The following is an 18,228-nucleotide window of genomic DNA, read 5'->3' on the forward strand; positions in this document are numbered from 1 at the left end:
TTATACAAAATCAAGCTGAATAACGGATCCGTGAGGTGGAGAGTCAGAAAAATTGAACCAAGGACTGTCCTAATCACTACACACTCAAAACATTCGCGAAAGAACGTGAAGTTTTGGAACAGAAAATATAGGAAGGCCAATCGAAATTATCTGTTGGTTTATGGCTTTTCATCATACTCTCAGGTACGATCAAACAGCTTCGTACTCAATAGTTTTCCCCAGTGAATGATGATAAAATAAAACCCTTGTTACGATCTGAGAACCTAGGTTCGATGATGAAAATTAACAAGTCTGACACTATGCGCTGGCATACTGGGGGTCTGGTATTTCTTAATAAAGAGATTGGCTTTGGCGTTGCTGGAAAAGGCGCCTGCAGAGAGGCTGACCTCTCTGTAGTTAACAGGTTTCGTGCAGAAGAACGTCACAAGATTATAATGAAGAGGACAGGGCGGTCGGTAGGGTTGAGGGCAAATATAAGATATATTGGGGGAGGGGGTAATACTTACCAGAAGCTATGATGGTTGGAAGATAAGGGTGTTGGAAGACGGAAATGGTCAATTTATGTGAATGCGTGATGAGTCATTGGTTACATCAGTTAGCGTGCTTCACTTTCTCGGCCACTTTGCACCACTACGCCAATTTAGTCAAACAAGACAAAACACAAACAGGTACACGTTCATATTAAATTGGCGTGATGGTACAAAATGGCTAGTTACATTAGCTAGTCATCAACTGGATTTTTCTCTCGAGTTGACTAATTAAGCTTGGTTAGCTCACTACTCGTAGTTAGTTGACTGTCTACAAACTTTTTTGATTGGGGCTGAGATTCTCTACGCCCGTACTCAGGTTCGTTTGGAGATATATCCAGCAGCTAAGCTGCCATCCCCCACGAATCCCAGCTCAATTGCCTGGGATATATCAACAGAAAATTTACCTTACAAAACTCAGTTTGATTAGAGAGACCATTTCCAGGGTCAATATAGTACTCTGTACTCATCATAAAGGGGTATTAATTCACTCGCGATGGATCCTTGTTTTCCATGGTAGAAACGCTCCCCTCCCGATTTTGTGCGTGAGTACGAGTGTCTCTCCTTCCATCGCCATCTCCCTGAAGTCAACTCTCTTGATGTTGTATCAGCGACAGTATGGCAGTATATCTCCGCGAGCTTCGCCAATGCTCGACGAGGTTGCAACTGCCCTGGGCTCGCCTTGGGGGCTAGCCAACCAACATCGTGCTTGTGGTACGTCACAGTAGCACCTTAAGATTTTTAGAAGGGTAATGCACTCCGAACTGTGATAGGGCCAGGGTATCTCCAAACCTCCAAACATTGGGAGTGCTAATTCTAAAGATCCCGGGTGCTTGTGACAAGATAATTGAATACCGCTGTCTTGCTTAGCTAGTATATTTCCATACATGTCATAAGCATTGGGTTGTTTAAGGGTAGGAAATGAGTACTTACATTAGGTACCAAGTTAGTAAAGTATATATAGAAAAACCGATGCCGAGGATCTTCCATAGACTACCTAGTTACTATCACCAGACTTCCATCCCATTATAACCGCCGCCATTGCATCAATGTTGCTCTTATGATCATGTAGGTGGCGTATAAGGGGTGGGAAGGCCTATCATGATATGTTGGCTCATATGTATTGTAAATGCGTAAGCATGTTGAGGAATTATGATTTTTACATTCGTTTATTCGTTCATTCATGACCTGGTACTTATCAGAGATCGTGTGTCCTATATATAAAACGAAAAGCAAGGGGGGGAGAAGGAAGAGAAACTAGGAAGTCATTGAAACAAAGGGGAATAAGAGAGACACCAACCTCATATCATATACAGTTTACCCATCCTGCTTCCCTAGCTCATCGCCCAATATCTGAATAGTCCTCTCGTATACCCTCCCAGATTCCATTTCCCATTTCCCAAGTTCATCCCCAAAACCCTCAAATCCCAGCCTTCCCCCCTGCCCACCATCGTAATCCGCATCGCCATCATCATCATCGTCGTCATCCATATCCATACATACACCGCCTTCCCCGTCCTCATTCCCTTGCGCACTGACAACAATAATCCGCGTGCTCTCCGCAATGCTCTTAATCCTCACCTTTTCTGTCATGGAAACCACTCCAAGCTTGCCTTCGAAGCCCGGCAATGGATTACCGGTTTGCAAGTCTTTCCCAAGCAGCAGAGAAGCGAAAATGGTGTCAAGTTTCTTGATAAGTTTAAAGGTCGCCCGTGCGGAAAAAGGGAAGTCCGGGAGGTAGGTGTTTAGTAGGACTGCCAGAGAGATGAGGTAGGGGATTTGGAGGGATGCTGTTGGGTTTCGCCCAGAAATGTTGGTACAGATTGACGCGAAGTAAAAATTTGCAAGGTATATGAGTAAGAGGAGGTGCCAGGGTGTGGATGGAAGCAGGGCACGACGGGATAAAGAAAAAAAACTCAGTGTATAGGAGAAGGGAGGAAAACGACTTACGAGTCCCACTAACCCAAAGCACATCAACAATCGTTTCCATGTCCTTTGCAACCTCCCGGAAATTCTCATAGCCACGGTCCGCCTCACACTCGTCCTCGGCGAACGCACTACTGAATTTTTTTGCGTGGCGTCGGTTTATGGCTGTTATGTGACTGTCGACAAAGTTTATGACTGTCATCTCTTTGGCACTTCCTGGCCTCAGAGACTGTTTTCTTTGTTGTGGGAGACTCGGCGTGACGGTGGAGTTCGAGTTGACTGACGATGCAGGCGGAGAGGGGAGAGAAGAGGGTATGAATCCTCCACCCCCTCCGCCTGTGCCACCTCCTATTACTGCATTTGATTCCGATCCCATCACCAGCGTATCATCCATTGCGGTTGGCTAATCTAGAAGCAAGGCAGTACAGCGAAATGATGGTTATGCCTCGGTGGTCTATTACCAATGCTTCTGAAGGATCTGGAATTAGTTTGCGACGGTGATCACTCCCTTGACACGAAGAGACGAGGCGAAGAGAGTATATTGGCTTTGTATAATGTCAAGGATAGGATATTTGCTATAAGGGAATATTGGCATAGTAGATTGTTATATCCGGTCTTCCAGATGAGGGGCAACGTGGATTTCTGATTGGTTGAAATGGTATGGTATTCCTTGATAGCGAGTTAACAAAATGAGTTGATTCGGTTTCAAGTGCGGGTCGCATGCGAGAGGACTAAACGAAGTAGCCATAAATAAAACGATTTATTTTGAATTCAATATGTCGAGATATGGCGGTTTGCGGTCTGCCGGTCAGCAAGGATGAGGTAATCCTAGGAATGACGTAACTAGCAGGCCAGTCTGTACGTGACCGGGTTCCTCCACACAATTGTGTATTCCATTGCTGGATAAATTATCCTAGCTTTACAAGTTGCATGGGTGCAAATTTACATTTTAAAACAGCTTTATTTGTAATTGTTAAGTGCAAATTGTGCGGGTGTGGTTGAAATTAATATCCGCAATTAAAAACGCTTGCATGTTCCTGGAGATATTGGTCTTATAATATATCGGATGTCTTCATCACCCGAGGCTGCAAGTTATGTCATTTCGGATATTATTGTATAACATTGTGGACCGTATGCGTTCTGTATTCCAGGTTGATCTGGATGGCTAGAAGGGTATCGAGAGAAAGCAACCCAAGGGTCATTTGTATGCTTGTTGGATTCCAAAACAGAGGAATTGGTATGAGGGCACACATATCCTCTCATACAATAGCAAATCCTACGCGACTATAGATCATATTCGATATACCACCCATACTGGTGGGTGTCTTCGAACTACGGCATGGATGGAGTCGCCCCGAGCTGTCAAATTCCGCACTACTAAATATTGTATCATCATTTCTTGAATGCCCACCTTCACGATTTCTTTACTCCGGCTGAGAAAAGGTCAGCAGATGCAACAACAACCCAGGATCATAACATTCTGCCTGCGTGAAAAAAACCAAAAATAAAGACTGGGGGGAGGACGAATGTAAATAGAAAATAATAAAAAGTAACATACCTTGACCTTTCCCCTCCTCCTCTTCATTTCCTCCAATTTCCTCTTATCCTCCTCAAACTTCTTCAACAACTCCGTCTGCCTCTCCTTCTTCTTCTCCCGCATCTGGAACCGGTAGAAATCCTGAAGCCCCTTACTCTTCTCCTTATGTTTCTCCATCAACGCTCTCAACTCCTCCTCCCTCGCTACATCGTTTATCTTCGGTCCCCGCGTAACCTTCACAAAACCATCTTCATCCAACACTTCAGCCCCCCTCGCCGCCTCGCGCGAACGAGCTTCCTCAAACCTGCCAAAGATGCTCATGTAATCATTCACGATACGAAGTAGCTCGGCACGTGCGGGATATCGTAGCCTGTTATGTGATTTGTAGCGTTGGATTCCGAGGGCGGGAAAACGGTTGTCCTTCTCGTTGTCTATTCCCTGGCCCCAAATGATTTTGGCGTGGGTTTTTGCAGCCCTTTTCGCAGCCTTGAGGCTGGCTTCCATACTGGGGCGGTCGACGAAGACGACAATCGCGTGCGCGCCGCTAGTATGCAGTTCACGGTCCCATGTTCGCGGGAGCGCCGTTGCGTCTAGCTCTACCTGTAACTCGTCTGTGGTGTCGCGTTTTCGTTTCTTGGGATTGGAGGTTATTGTGGTGGTGGTGGAGGGTTTTTCGGAAGCTGTGCCGTGGAATTCAACACGTTCAACTCGACCAGCGGATAATTGGGCACCAAACAGATGTCGCAAATGTGTTTCTGTGGTGCTTACTGGAACATTTACAATGAAAATGGAACGGGCGGAGTCTGGGTCAGGAACTTTCGGTTCGTGGGGACGGAGGTAGAGGTAGTGTGTTGCGGAGGTTGGGAATGAAGGAACTGGTGGGAGCTCGATTGGTAGAACTGAGTAGCCGGATATGCTCTGTGGAGAGAGTCGTTTGGGCGCCATGGTTGTAGCTCAATATACCTTGGCTACGTTTTCCGATGTTGGTCTGGGATAATTTTTCGTGAATTCAATGAATTTTCAGATAAAGATATTTTACATGAGAAGCAAAAGCTTGGCGCTGTGGCTAATCCTTCTTCCCCTTGTAATTTTCAATACAGGTTCCTTGAAAGCTAAACGACATTGCATGGATGGATAGTTAAGACACGAAATCAAACAGCATGTAAGATTGTGGATTTATTTCTACGTCAAGTTGGTTACCGTCTGAAACCTCGAGTTTATATCTTGTCTGGATCATTGATCCCTCCATTCGTGATCACGTAGATGGCCTCACGCTCCGGACAATCTGCGAAAAAACCATAGTGAATAAAACATATCATGACACTTGTTTTTTGATATCTTTGGTCAAATTATTACCTGGAGAATCTTGGATCTTTGCGACTCTTTCATCACCTCGACCTTTCCGAAGCAAGACTCGAGTGGTTGAAGCGTGTGCTAAGATATGCCCTCCAACCGGTTTGCGTCCATCTGCGCCTGCAAAAAGGGAACTCGCGCCAGGATCGCTCTGTACCTGATTTGTCTGTGTTGTGGGATAAGCACGAATACCAAGAGCTAAACTTTCTCTGTTCTTCGAGGCGCATACCATCAAAACGCAAACGTTAAATTCTGGAGCGCGAATTGTGAGCCAAGACAGTCCATGGAAGATGCAGAGCGATATCGTCATACATACCTTCTGCCATGTGCGCGAGTTTCATTAAGAACTGGTTCAACTTTTGCTGTCGATCCGCCAGTTCCCCACGCCCACAGTAATCGACGCGGAAACAGTTCATTATGCTATCGATGATCAATAGGCGGTACTCACCACCCACAAACTCCTTTGACAGTGTGTTCAGAAGCTCCAGCTGGTGCTCGCTGTTCAGTGCTCTAGCATAAGCAATATTCTCCAACGCGGAATCTGGGTCAACACCAAACCGCTCCGCAATTTGGGCGATTCTTTCAGGCCGGAATGTGCCTTCTGTATCGATATAGGCCACCTTCCCTTCCGCACCGCCCATGTCCTTTGGCAGCTGCGCCATGACGGACATCGTGTGCGAAAGCTGTGTTTTACCACAGCGAAACTCGCCATATACCTCGCTGATACTCATGCTCTGAAATCCACTGCACAGAGGCTTGAGTCAATGTCTCTACTCAAGGACCTTCACGCTCGGAATAATGCTACACACACCCTGCCAAGATAGAGTCGAATTGCTTGCTCCCTGTGGAAATTTTTACAACTCGCTTCCTCTGGTGGCCTAGTTCCATTGCAGTTATGAAACCAGAAGCTGAGGGCTACGTGTATGTCCATGTTAGTCAAAAAAAGAAAAAAAAATAGATTTCCCTATGCCACCAGCAGCAACCGCTGGACGAGCGAAACAATTTTGGAAGAGAGGTACATACCTGGCATTTCTGAATAGCCTCTTTAATTTTCTCTACCTTGACTTCACTGAAGCCCCTGATTTTCAATAACGTCTTTCTCGTGGCTCCATGAACAGACTAGAATATATCCGATCATCCCCATTTCCATTACCACTATTATTAGTCTTTTACTAATTTCAAATATCACTAAGACACGCAAAATGAGAGTAGTGGGACTGCCATCATTAATTAAAAGGTAAGGAAGGAGAATAGTGAATGAAATTTGGAAATTAATCCCATACAGCAACAGTATAAAATCCATTTGCTTTCAGTTTCGTAATATCTGCAGCTCCCACCCCTTAACACACGAGGACCACCATAAAATTGCTGTTAGCTGAGCTGTTTTTATCCTTCTGCTATGAAAATGGCCTGAGAACTGAGAAGAGGAGGTAGGAACTCACCATGAGCTTGGATACCGTCGATATCGACGATGAAGACATCCTGTAGAACAATGGATAGATGTAGGGTTAACCGAATGTGGCCTCTTCGATATTACCTCAACCGCGATGGGAATCAAGGCTCTTTCTCACATCATCAAACTCATCGCTGGCATTCGACGCAGGCATGGCTTTTGCTTGATAACTGAGCTATCTACCGTCGTCCGTAAATGGAGATTTTGGATCGGAAAAAAATATTTAAAGAACTTGCAGATATGGCAACGTACAGTGCAGCAAGATTGTGGAAGTAGTCTAGAGCGACAAAGTGATAAACTGATATCGATAGATGGCTGGTGGACATTCTTCAAGACGGGAAGAGAGAGTGAGAAAGGGAGAACTCAAAAGGGGCTGGTTGTGTCGAGGCAGAGTCTCCGCGAGTCACGAGAATTTCCCGATCAGGAGTGGAGGGCGCGTAGAATTCAGCCTCATCCCGCCCGCGAAGGATATTTCGCTGGGACATCTAATGCTGTGCAGCGGAGAGATAAGAGAACAAAGCAGTTTGACACAAGTCTGCTCATATGCATGTATATGCATAGGAAAATGAATATATAGAAAGAACCAATTTAATTCATAGTTAGCGAGACTCCTATGAAAATTTTATTCCGGACGAGCATTTCCTTTCCTTTCTCACCCCTTACCCGGTTATTCTGTTGACACACAACCGCCAGCAAATTTGACGCCTGGTATAATGTTACAGAAGGAAAATGCCAGCCTTGCTTTCTGGAACCCAGACGAGACAGAAGAAGAGAAGAGAGAAACAAGGTGAGGAAAGTTGGCGTTTAATAAAATAAAACAAGACCATAAATGTAGAATAAATGACCACGCCATGTTCCATAGAAAGAGGGAAGAGAGGCTCCCCACGCTTATATTTGGGAAGGGTTTTCGGGTTAAAAGGGAGTAAAAATAAAAGTAAAGAAAAGTAAAAGCGAGGGGGTGGTCTAGTTACCGACAATTTAATATCATAAATCCACGACCCCGTTACAACTTTGGTAGGAACTTGAATACTTAACAAACCCAAATCCTCCTTTTCTCGTCCACCATTCATTGGCCTTGCCAAAATATATTTTTCGATTCCTTCTCACAGATTTTCCCTGCGGAGAGAGGAAAGCCAGATTGAAAGTTGTTCCTTCCCCAACCCTTTTTATTTTAAATATCCCCCAAGCTTGTTAGCCAATTGGCGCCGTTTCATGGGGCTTATTATGTAAATAAAACCAGATGCCGAAATTCCGGATCAAAGAAATTCTTTGTGTTTGCGTCGTGAAAACCTTTTCGTTGGCAAATCGTATATATAAAGACCTCACCCCGTAGTCTGGAGAATCTGACATGGGAGACGTAATATGTGCAAAATATTTCAAGGGAAAAAGAAGAAATAATAGGAGTAAGTTTAGCAATAGTGGGCAGAATTCAGCTAGACAGATACAAAGGGAGGACAAAGAGAAAGAAAATAGAGAAGTGGTAAGTTCCATCACGGGAGTCTGATCGATTGAAGGGTGAGATGGGATGTATAGGGAAATGATGTCTAGGGAAATTGACTTTAAGCCACCGCGGTTGTGGGTGCTGAAGCAGCGGGGGCAACGCTATCCACAGCAGCAACTTCAGTAGTAGGTTCCGCAGCACTAGGAGCAACGGTTTCGTTGGTATTGGTAGGGCAATCGCGAGAGATATGGCCAGCCAAAGAGCATTTGTAGCAAACTTTCCCTGCGGAGCTCAGCGGCCCACCGTTCGGAGCCGGGCAATCACGAGAGATATGACCCTGTATGTTGTTACATAACGATAAACACATTGCCTCTGTTTCACTGGACATTTGTTGAAGTCCCTTTGGGGGGGAATTACTAACCAATTTTCCACAAGCATAGCATTTCATAGCTTGGGCCTGACAATCCCGTGCAAAGTGGTTCGGGCCGCCGCATTTGTAGCACATCGCGGTTCTGGAATACCCCGCGAATCCTCCACGGAAGGCAGAGTTGAAACCGCCACGGATAACTGGAGCGCCTCTCCCGGCACCATGCATACCGGCAGATGGGCAGGTCCGCTATATCTTAGTCAGCAAACTTCATGCTGACAGGGAGGGGGAATGCCGAAGAAGAAACAGAGAAACGCTTACAGCCAAGTGGCCGGGCAGATGGCAAATGTAGCAGCGGCCGCCCGTGGCACCTCCGCTGATGCGCAGAGTAGGGCAGTCAGCTTGCACATGTCCTAGACCCTGGCAATGATAGCATTGTTTCGCTGCGGGACGGAAAGAGTTATTATGCTTCTGCACTATCGAAAACTAGGGCAAAGGGCCAGGCCCTCCTTACTTTCTGTTGTGCGAGGACGCGGGCAACCATTCGACTCATGTCCTAAACCGATGATTTAGTTATATGAAACCAATTTCGATATCGTCTTCGTCATTCGGAAATTGGATCTTACCCGGTTGTTTGCCTAGAAGAAATCGATTAGTCTTGTATTCTAGGAAGAAAAAATGCCTCCGGAGGAGTGGTAAGATAAAGGACAGGAAGGGGGAGATATTACAGTTATAGCAAAGGCGTTCCGCAGACGAGCAGACCTCTATATTTTAGGATCAGCATTAGTTCTCAACTTACAGCAGAATCTGGGTTTTCCGGTTGTTTCTCAACTAACCCGCATAATGGCCAATGTTGCCACATTTGTAGCATGCGCGGCGCGATGACAACATCTTGGCGGGATCTCTGGCTGTCGTTTAAATTGTTAGCCCGAAAACGTTTAATCGGGTATGGCTGGAGCTTTAAGCAAATTGTATCGCAGCTCAGGGGAAAGGGTAGAAGGTTGCATGTTCTCGGGTCGCATTGATAAGCTGCCTATCTGTCTAACAAGAAGGCGAAACGAGATCGACGGAACACTAACTGGCAAGATTGAAAAGAAAACGTACACCTTTATGAGCACACAACAGCTCTTCGCGACAAGAGCGACTCACAATTCAGAAAAATCTGTCCCTTTGACAAAAAAAAGAAAGAAAAACGAAAAACGAAAAAACGTCACTCAAGGCTCCGGTCCAGCGTTCTTGATAGCCTGTCTTGTTAGCCTGGAGAATTACAGTGGCATTCGTGCTTCCCTAGGCACTATGAATGCCAGGAGCGTTCTCGAATAAATCCCCAAGATCAGGGTCGACTTTTGAACAAAATAAGGAATGATAAAAGGGGGGAGGAACTTACTGACAACTCGGCACGCCAATCTAAAGCCCTCACTTCTTCTCTCCGGTCCCACCAGGCCACAGAAAAAATCCTTCCAGGGTGTAAAGAGACACAACTGTTGTCTATGTGGTTGCAAGCTCGAGACAAGAAGTTGTCGGGCTGGGGAAAGCAGAAATGAGAAAATCTTTTGGAAGCTTGCCGACCATGCCGAAACGGGATTAGCGCTGATTCGTTCCCAAGGCTCTGGGAATCGGATAAAAAAAACCTGCTAAACTGTAAAAGTGCCCAGGAGAAGGTAGTTCCAAAGTCGGGGGCTACTTCTTGAAATTGAATGGGGCTCATACTATGGAGCACATACTCTACACATATTTCTAAATACGCCGGTTAGGATTAATTAGGGATAGGGTTTAATTTGAGAATCGGAAAGGATTGAGATAACACTATCAGGCATATGACCATGTCTCCAGCACTATTCCAACCAACGTTCAGCTGTATGCTGGTACATGACTATTTTGCTTGGAAAATATTTCGTTCAATTGCCGCGATGTTAAACATTAGTAGAAAGAATAAATAGGCATTTTCCCTTCGCGCAGTAGTCAAATCATGCTGGATGTCTAACAAATACCCTCCCCAATCGTCCGATTAATGCCAGGCTTGTGGAAATATGCTGTTGTACCGGGTGGTATCGTAATGAGTGTTGTTACTGAAATCGATTTTGATGTTTGATTCAAGCGCCTGCAGTCTCGCGTTCAATTACCGCTGGTGCCTTGATGGTTCTACCTTTCAGGAAGTCCAGGCCCTCTCCAGCCTACATGAATTAGTTTTATGGTTAGTGTTTGTTTAGGGCCGGCCGTGTAATAGAAGAAATAAAGTGGAGGGTGTCTCCTTACGTAGCTTATCAGAGGAGAAACTTCAACGCCAGACGTTTCATCCGATTCAGCCTCGACAACGCCGCCTGCAGCCCGAATCCACCGCGCACCCTGGCGCATGATATCCCTCTTGCTGGTATCGGGGTCATCCTCCCCTTTGCCCCGAGCATTTTTTAATGGAGAAAATTCATCTTCCCGCTTAACTTCAATGGATGCAAATTTGTCAAGGGGCAATAATGGAAATACGTCGAAAACAAACTGTTCTAATTTGATCCCATTGGGTCTCTCGGGTTTTATGACATTCCCTGTCTTAGTATCGATGCAAGGGATTTTCTTGCGAGCAACATGGTGTGGCAAGTTGGGTGCCCAGACTTCGATGGATTCGAGGAAATGGAATGAGTAGTAATGGTTCACAATATTCGCTGCACGGAACTTGAGGACGTCAGGGTGTTTCGGATCCTGGGCTTCAGCAGTTTCCTTGTCTATTTCGGAGTATTCCACAACATCTGGCTTTCCATTTCTCAACAGGATCAGGCCGACAGACTCAGTAGCATTCCGCTTGCGTACGACTTTGGTAGCAATGTCAACTCCCTTTGATGCCGCAAAACCGAGGAAGATAGGGTCGGCAACCTTCACAAGGCAATTATCGACGCAGTAAGCATGGATATGCTCGATGCCTCTATTCTTCATGTCTGTTCGGATGCCCCACGTTAAAAGCGCTTGGTATATGCCACCATTACCATCAGGTGCCACCGCGACCTATTTTGCATCATACATGTTAGTTAGAATAAGAAAACAACAAATAACACGATGAGAAGCAGGGGGAAAAGATATGGGAAGCGTAGGAAGACGGCTGGTAGAATCCCCCCCTAAAAGTAAATATGGTATATATACCTTTGACTTGCTTTCCATTAATATTTTACCTTCGTTAGATATGCAGGGTAGCACGCCTTGCTCAAAGATTATAACGTTTTTCTTATCCAGGCCAAAGAAGTTATGCTCCTCAAAGAACGACTGGGTTGGCTGTCGAGTTGGCCCACTGGTCATTACATACCACGGAATAACCACGTTATCTTTACCAGATGACTCCCGGGCTAATTTTTGCAGCTTGATAATTCTCTCCGCCTGTATCTGGAAAAGCGACTTTTTGCTTGGCAGCCCAATATCAAAGCAACCCTTTGGAGCAGCGCTGCCTAACCGAGTTCCCTGGCCGCCAGCCATCAGCACAACGGCTACCTTGTTAGCGGCAATCAATTGTAGCCCAGATGCGTAGAATCGTGGTAGACAATCGGTATCTGAATCGATCATGGATGCCGTCGAAGATTCTGGTAGAGGTTCGAGGGTGGCTTTTTTACCGTCCTGTGAGGCGGCAGCAGGGTTGAGTGCTTTGTTGGCAAGCTCGTTGATGCGGCTTGGATCGAACTTGGAAAGCTGTTGGAAGAGTTGGGCCTTTTCGGTAGATTTCAGCTCATCGAAGAAGGCAAATACTTGCTCCTGTCCTGCATTTTCGTATTTTTGTTTCAGGGCATTGACCTCATCCCGCGTTGGCTGGCGGGGTAGAGCTGGGTCTTCCTTTCCACCAAGGTGGAGGTGGTCATTGATATTTGACATGAGCATGGACATTGTAGCAAATTACAAATTAGCTGGTAATACGGGAGAAGGTAGAATGGTTCGGGTGCTGGTTAATTGATGGTTTTATCCTCAAAAAAACAAAAAAAAAAAAAAACGGAATGGAGTTGAAGTTATATAATAAATAAAGCCAACAAAGAGATCGATGGCACAAACGCGAAGCCTTAGCTGAAACCCCACCAAACAAATATGTATTTTAGGCGTGTGATGTCAGCGGGAACCGGGGTTCATGAACTTCAGGTGCTTCAGCCAAATCCAACAAGCATTCACTCCCCTGTTAGGGTCATTGCCAGGGGGAGAGACAAAAATGAAAATTATTCGATAGTGCCAGAGGCTGGGCAGCGCGCTTCTAAGACATGGTGGGCGCAAGCCAGCCCAACCCTGGCCTGATCCTGCTGGCTTGGCTGCTTGGGTGGCTCAATTACAGTGGCGCAACGAACACGGTTCAGCTCAAACTCAGGAACTTTCAGAGCGAACATTTCCCGTTTTAACTTTTCTACGGAGACAAATTCTTAAATGACAAGGAGAATATATTGCACATCGGGCATTGAATTTACAGGAGATGGCTATTTGTCACCGCGGACGCCCTTCGCTTTCCCGCTTGTATCTCCAGGAGTCCTTGCTCTGTCGGTACCGTCCAACATCATCATCTTCATACCGGCGACGCGATGGAGACCTGCTCCGATGTCTATGTCGTCTGGCTGGGCTTCGACTCCGAGAACGCCTGTAAGATTCAATATTCCCCCTCCTGCGCATATCCTCTTTATCGAATACCATTCCATAACCATCTCGCCCTGGCGCCTCAGAAGCTCTGTATTGACGCCGCTTCTCTAAGCCGGATATTCCCCCAAACCCACCCTGTTGACTGGCTCTCTTGGAATTTGTGGCATTTCGCCAACTATCTGATAATTTCGAAACCTAGGTGGAAAATCAACAGGCTGGCATGCAAAGTACGTTGTAGCATGGTAGCAGGCGAACTCACACTTTGAGAGAAGTCGACGTGGATTCGATGGTCATCAATCAAAACACCTTGCATTTTAAAATAAGCTTGTTCACAGTCTTTTTGGTTCTCAAATTCGATAAATGCATACTGCAGACTGTCGCCGGTCCGCTTATCCCTTATCACCTCACAGGAGAGAATCGGTCCAAATCGACTAAAAATGAGATGAAGATCCTCATCTATTGCGGTTAGTTTGGTCTGGCGACTCACTACAAGAGCGTAAAGAAAAAATGTGACCACGTACCTTGAGTTACAGGATTTAGTTTGCATACAAAGAGCACGTTCTCTGGTGGCTTAACCTCAGCAAACGGCAAATCCCCAACCATTTCTAAGGTTAACGCCTGCGCCCGAGCCTCGCGTTCCCGCCGTAGCTTTTCCACCGCCTCCTCATCAATGTTTTCGTCCAACTCTTCATCGTCTGCAATCATTACCGTCGCCAGTTGCGCCTTCGAAGGGAGCGGGCTTTCTGCGGGTACCACAAGACCTGGAGGGTCATCAAATGGGTCGTCTAAGATCACCGTATGCCGAATTCGGATATCTTTAAGTGGACGCCCCTTGTCATCAATGAACGCATCATTAATCTTCTCCAAGACATCGAATCCCTCTACCACCTTCCCGAATATAGCAGCTTTCCCATCGAGATAGTCAAGATTATCTCCAAGAGTTATGATGAACTGACTGGCAGCAAGGCGCTCGTCAGGATCTTTTGTGGAAGGGACCGTAGCCATGCTAACCGTGCCACGTTCTGCATGCTTCATCTTGGGCGGTAACTCGATTAGAAATGTTCTTCGCGAAGGCCCATTGAGGAGGCCCCAGATAGAAGACCCTCCATCGCTATCTTTGGAGTCAGGGCCAATAGGGTCGCCAGTTTGGAAGGAGAAATTCTTCTGGACGTTGTATACCGGTGAAAAATTGTAATACTTGACCTTGCATAACTTCAAAAAACTGGATCGCAATGGTTTGGAGATCTTAGTTTTCCACTTCAACCACTTCACTATTGTACAACATGGGAGACGTAAAATACCAAGGATAGGGTTATAGGCAGGGCTTCCCACTTACTTCTCACAAGCTTTGGGGGAAGAATCGATCAAAAGATCTATAACGATATCACCCAAGGAAGTCTCCAAGATGACGCTCATGGTCGCGAAGATATCGAGCCAGGTTAAGAGTGAGGCAACTGATTACTTCAGTCATGGGATGTGTTAATTGTGAAATTGGGTGGGGGAAGGACGTGAGTCATATCGCTATATAGTTCGCGGTGCAAAAGCTTGCTTCAAGGCGTGGTTGTTTCCGGGGTTGCGGGATTCGCGATGTTTTCGTGTGAGGAGGTGAGGAAGTGAGGCTCAAGCAGAGCTTGGAGATATCTCGGAATGACGACGGTGCGGGTTTGGCCGCTTTGGGTTAGGCCAATCAGACTGGGGCTGCACTGTCTCTGTCGTGTCGAATGCCTCCAACTGTTGCACGCGATGACCTATCCCCGATTTCCCACCTTCTGTATTTTATATTCTCCTTGCAAGATATGTTACAACACGGAAAACAGTTTTATGATGATCTGGGTTTACATATATGATCGGTTATCTGCTCAACTATCTATTAACCTTTTAGCAAATGCCATTCTTCCGCTCTTGCTGGGCGGGTTATCCCGATGAGGGTTCTCAAACAATTTTGTAAGCATGCTATGAGGCTCCCACGTTTCATTTATACCTGACGGGTTCATTTAAGACGGTGTATATCTATGAATTCGAGAGTTGTTTGTTGTCCCGCCCTCTCGCGGAATACCGTTCCGACTCTAATGCTGATTGCCCTCCCAATTCCAATTGCAGCGGCGCGAGATGTCAACCGTTCGTCACATACTTTTGATTGACAGAGGGTCAATGCAAGTCAAACTATTTTTTAAAAAGGAAAAATGCCGAAAAGAAGAAAAATGTCCCTCGTGTTCAATGAAGTGTTTTACCTCAGTACAGTCCTGGTTCGCCTCAATAAATATTCAGCTTTCAACCGTTTCACCGACCGTTGAAACCCTGTTTACTCGCATGAGATTTTCTAATATGTTTAACCCCAACCATTTCATCTTGTATGTTTTGCGATTGCTGCGTGCACGTGGAGGGCGGGCCGGGCAATCTATGGGGCCTAATGACAGCAATGCTGTTTGATGGGTCTTACCATCAGTCCATTCAAGCCTCATGCATGAGGCTGTAATATACATTAACCTTCCAGGGGAGCTTCCCGCTTCCCGGGACCCAGCAGGGCCCCAACCTGTTGATTTCAATACTTCCTCATCGTTTACATTAGCTAATCTACAGGGTTTTCTTTTTGTCCATGTGGGCACGAACATTTTCGAAACGGTGTATACGAAGAATTTAGCATGAGAACCATTTCCTGACTGGCATGGCAAAGCATAACTTGATTCTCCTTGGTGAAACATAAATCTTCAGCAGGACTCCGCGCTTATTTGTGCCAGCTGTCCTGTGGTTTCACATCGCTTATAAATGGCACATACATATAAGTGGAATATATCTTACTACTCTGTTTCTTCATAAAGCCCTGAAACTGAAAACAATATTTAGCCGTCCTGGTAGCGTCCCGTGCGTTCCTTTTCCTGGAAACCGTTGAATTCCTCCAATCACGGTAGAACACACAATGATACATATCATCAACCAAACCAAACCGATCTGAAGAAGACACAATCTAGAACCTGTTATTTTTACTTCTCCTTACAGGCCCCTTTCTTGTAATATATTATTTTCAAGTTACTGCAGTGATTTAAATTATATCACCTGGAGTGGAATGCTAGCACATCATTCCAATCTGACGTTTGAATGAGCGTTTTGCCGCGGTCATCGCCAAGATCCTCACGCGGGAGCAGTTTTGGTGTTGTAGTGCCTCAGGTCTCATCATCTCTTGCTGGTACATATTACACCTATTTGCACTGGAGCTTTTACTGAGCATCACGACAGCGATTCATGTGGTAAATGCCGTTTTACGAGTGACAGCGGCAGATGTTTGCTCTGTGCTTTGATCAGCAAGGAGCAAACAACTCAATCAGCATCTGCATTTTTGCACTGGCAAACGCTTTTCGCTTTCGGCTACTTGCTCGAATCAAAGTGACCTCTGCACCCGTCTCGCCTGTTTAAACCTATTTTATGTTTTTTCTTATCTATTATTCTTTGTTTGTTTCTTCGTCTGTGTACACGGCCAATTCTGTTCTGAATAGAATATAATTTTTGCTTTCTGAATATTTTTCTTCGTCCAATTTTGGATGGACTATTTATCCTCTTTTTCTACTACACTCGATTTCCCAATGGTCACGCTGCATTTTACGGTATCACTTCATCACCCACCATGAGGATGGCGTCCAGCGTGTGAAATACAATTGGGACACTTTTTCCGTGGCACTGGGCACTCAAGCCTAACAACCCTGTTATTCAAATAAGCTGCACGACTTTCTTCAGTTACGAACCCTGCGTCCAGAAAGCAGAACGCATCGGGTTGATACATGGGAACACCGTGGAACTTATTAGAGAATATGTACCATCAAACTAACTTGCTAATAATAAACTGGACATAATGGGTAACCCCGGCAAAACTATGGTCAGGTTTATCGCCTCCAGAGTCCTGCATATGCCTTTGAAGTAAGGGATGGAAACTACCAGAGAAAAATTTGGCAGATATACCTGCACAACATCTTTAAAACCTACACCATGCCCTGATACGTTGCCCAATTTGCTTTATTCCCAGCTATGGCTAGGATATATTAAGGATACCCAATATTACTCTTCCCTTTCAAAACTGTTTCTTGCTCGCCTTCCCGAAGCTTGTCAGTTGTTACACGCATGGTGAGCTAGGGACATATAGGAGCGGCCATATCTTCTGATCTTTGCTTGCTTGCAACAAAAGCGGACAGAATATATTATGTCTCCAGCTTACTACGAAACCCAGGAAGACTTGCAATTCTGTCGGAATTCTACACGGGGAATGAGCTACCCAGTTTCCCAGCCACTGCGAGGAGATGCTCAACAACCCGCGGGTGGATATAGTAATCGAATATGCTCAACAACACAACCAGAGATGAAGGGCAGCGGTACATCTGTTCGCCGGCGTATTCCTGTTGCTGTAGGTCCATTGACGCAGCTAAAATACCTATCCCTCTACTTATCGGTTCGTTGCTTATTATTTTCATTGAAGTGCGGCCGATGTCGACGAAGAAAGATCAAATGTAGTGGGGACATTGGCAATGGCCAATGTAGTAACTGTCGGAACGCAGGAACGCAAGGTTGCCAATTTTTGCGGGTTTGTTGACATACCCTATTTAATAATAGCCGTGTATAAAATGGTCGCAGTTGTTGCTAACGAAACACAGGTCAATTCGTTCAATACTCAGACCAAATCACATTACAGTTGCTCCTGGCCATATCCGGGTACCGGGCCCCTGGGTGGCCCCTTTGTAAGCAACACAGGATATGAGGCACAGGTTAGCAGCAGAGCCAACTCAATCTCAATCCATTCGATGGCTCCCACATTCCCGCTGTATTCAAAGTCTCAATGTGCTTATGATCAAGCAACTCAGTTTGCTCCAATTTCGAGGAGCCCGTATATCTCCGTCAACTACGAGGGCGATTCCTCCCCGTACAGCGTATCATCTCCACCATACATCCTTCCTAACACCGATTCCTCAGGAAGCTCCAGTTACTATTCATTCACAGGAAGCCCTCGGACCTCTCCAGTTGTCAAAACCCCAAATGAAGATATTTACCATGACC

At 45.7% G+C, this 18,228-nt stretch overlaps 6 protein-coding genes across 6 annotated transcripts; all 6 read right to left on the reverse strand.

Moving 5' to 3' along the window:
* Nucleotides 1-721: 721 nt before the first annotated feature.
* Nucleotides 722-2,847, reverse strand: HCAG_04412 (predicted protein; the record flags this gene model as incomplete). Its single annotated transcript, XM_001540522.1, has 5 exons — nucleotides 722-754; nucleotides 987-1,258; nucleotides 1,415-1,455; nucleotides 1,849-2,281; nucleotides 2,478-2,847. The coding sequence occupies 5 exons, from the start codon at nucleotides 2,845-2,847 to the stop codon at nucleotides 722-724; spliced, it is 1,149 nt and encodes a 382-aa protein (XP_001540572.1).
* Nucleotides 2,848-3,785: 938 nt separating this feature from the next.
* HCAG_04413 (RRP7 superfamily domain-containing protein) lies at nucleotides 3,786-4,935 on the reverse strand (the record flags this gene model as incomplete). Its single annotated transcript, XM_001540523.1, has 2 exons — nucleotides 3,786-3,812; nucleotides 4,012-4,935. 2 exons carry the CDS (start codon nucleotides 4,933-4,935, stop codon nucleotides 3,786-3,788), a joined length of 951 nt encoding a protein of 316 aa, XP_001540573.1.
* A 272-nt stretch (nucleotides 4,936-5,207) lies between these two features.
* Nucleotides 5,208-6,950, reverse strand: HCAG_04414 (meiotic recombination protein dmc1; the record flags this gene model as incomplete). Its single annotated transcript, XM_001540524.1, has 8 exons — nucleotides 5,208-5,275; nucleotides 5,347-5,595; nucleotides 5,660-6,087; nucleotides 6,155-6,258; nucleotides 6,367-6,462; nucleotides 6,627-6,682; nucleotides 6,786-6,825; nucleotides 6,915-6,950. The coding sequence occupies 8 exons, from the start codon at nucleotides 6,948-6,950 to the stop codon at nucleotides 5,208-5,210; spliced, it is 1,077 nt and encodes a 358-aa protein (XP_001540574.1).
* Nucleotides 6,951-8,355: 1,405 nt separating this feature from the next.
* HCAG_04415 (conserved hypothetical protein) lies at nucleotides 8,356-9,495 on the reverse strand (the record flags this gene model as incomplete). Its single annotated transcript, XM_001540525.1, has 8 exons — nucleotides 8,356-8,574; nucleotides 8,659-8,853; nucleotides 8,926-9,024; nucleotides 9,119-9,160; nucleotides 9,231-9,242; nucleotides 9,333-9,368; nucleotides 9,404-9,411; nucleotides 9,441-9,495. The coding sequence occupies 8 exons, from the start codon at nucleotides 9,493-9,495 to the stop codon at nucleotides 8,356-8,358; spliced, it is 666 nt and encodes a 221-aa protein (XP_001540575.1).
* Nucleotides 9,496-10,697: 1,202 nt separating this feature from the next.
* HCAG_04416 (UDP-N-acetylglucosamine pyrophosphorylase) lies at nucleotides 10,698-12,462 on the reverse strand (the record flags this gene model as incomplete). Its single annotated transcript, XM_001540526.1, has 3 exons — nucleotides 10,698-10,778; nucleotides 10,861-11,598; nucleotides 11,734-12,462. 3 exons carry the CDS (start codon nucleotides 12,460-12,462, stop codon nucleotides 10,698-10,700), a joined length of 1,548 nt encoding a protein of 515 aa, XP_001540576.1.
* Nucleotides 12,463-13,366: 904 nt separating this feature from the next.
* On the reverse strand, nucleotides 13,367-14,607 carry HCAG_04417 (hypothetical protein; the record flags this gene model as incomplete). The annotated part of the gene is made up of 3 exons (XM_001540527.1): nucleotides 13,367-13,647; nucleotides 13,713-14,413; nucleotides 14,528-14,607. 3 exons carry the CDS (start codon nucleotides 14,605-14,607, stop codon nucleotides 13,367-13,369), a joined length of 1,062 nt encoding a protein of 353 aa, XP_001540577.1.
* Nucleotides 14,608-18,228: the final 3,621 nt, after the last annotated feature.

The sequence above is a fragment of the Histoplasma capsulatum genome, genomic scaffold (genome assembly GCF_000149585.1).
Source record: "Histoplasma capsulatum NAm1 scaffold_4 genomic scaffold, whole genome shotgun sequence".
In the NCBI taxonomy this organism is placed as follows: domain Eukaryota; kingdom Fungi; phylum Ascomycota; class Eurotiomycetes; order Onygenales; family Ajellomycetaceae; genus Histoplasma; species Histoplasma mississippiense.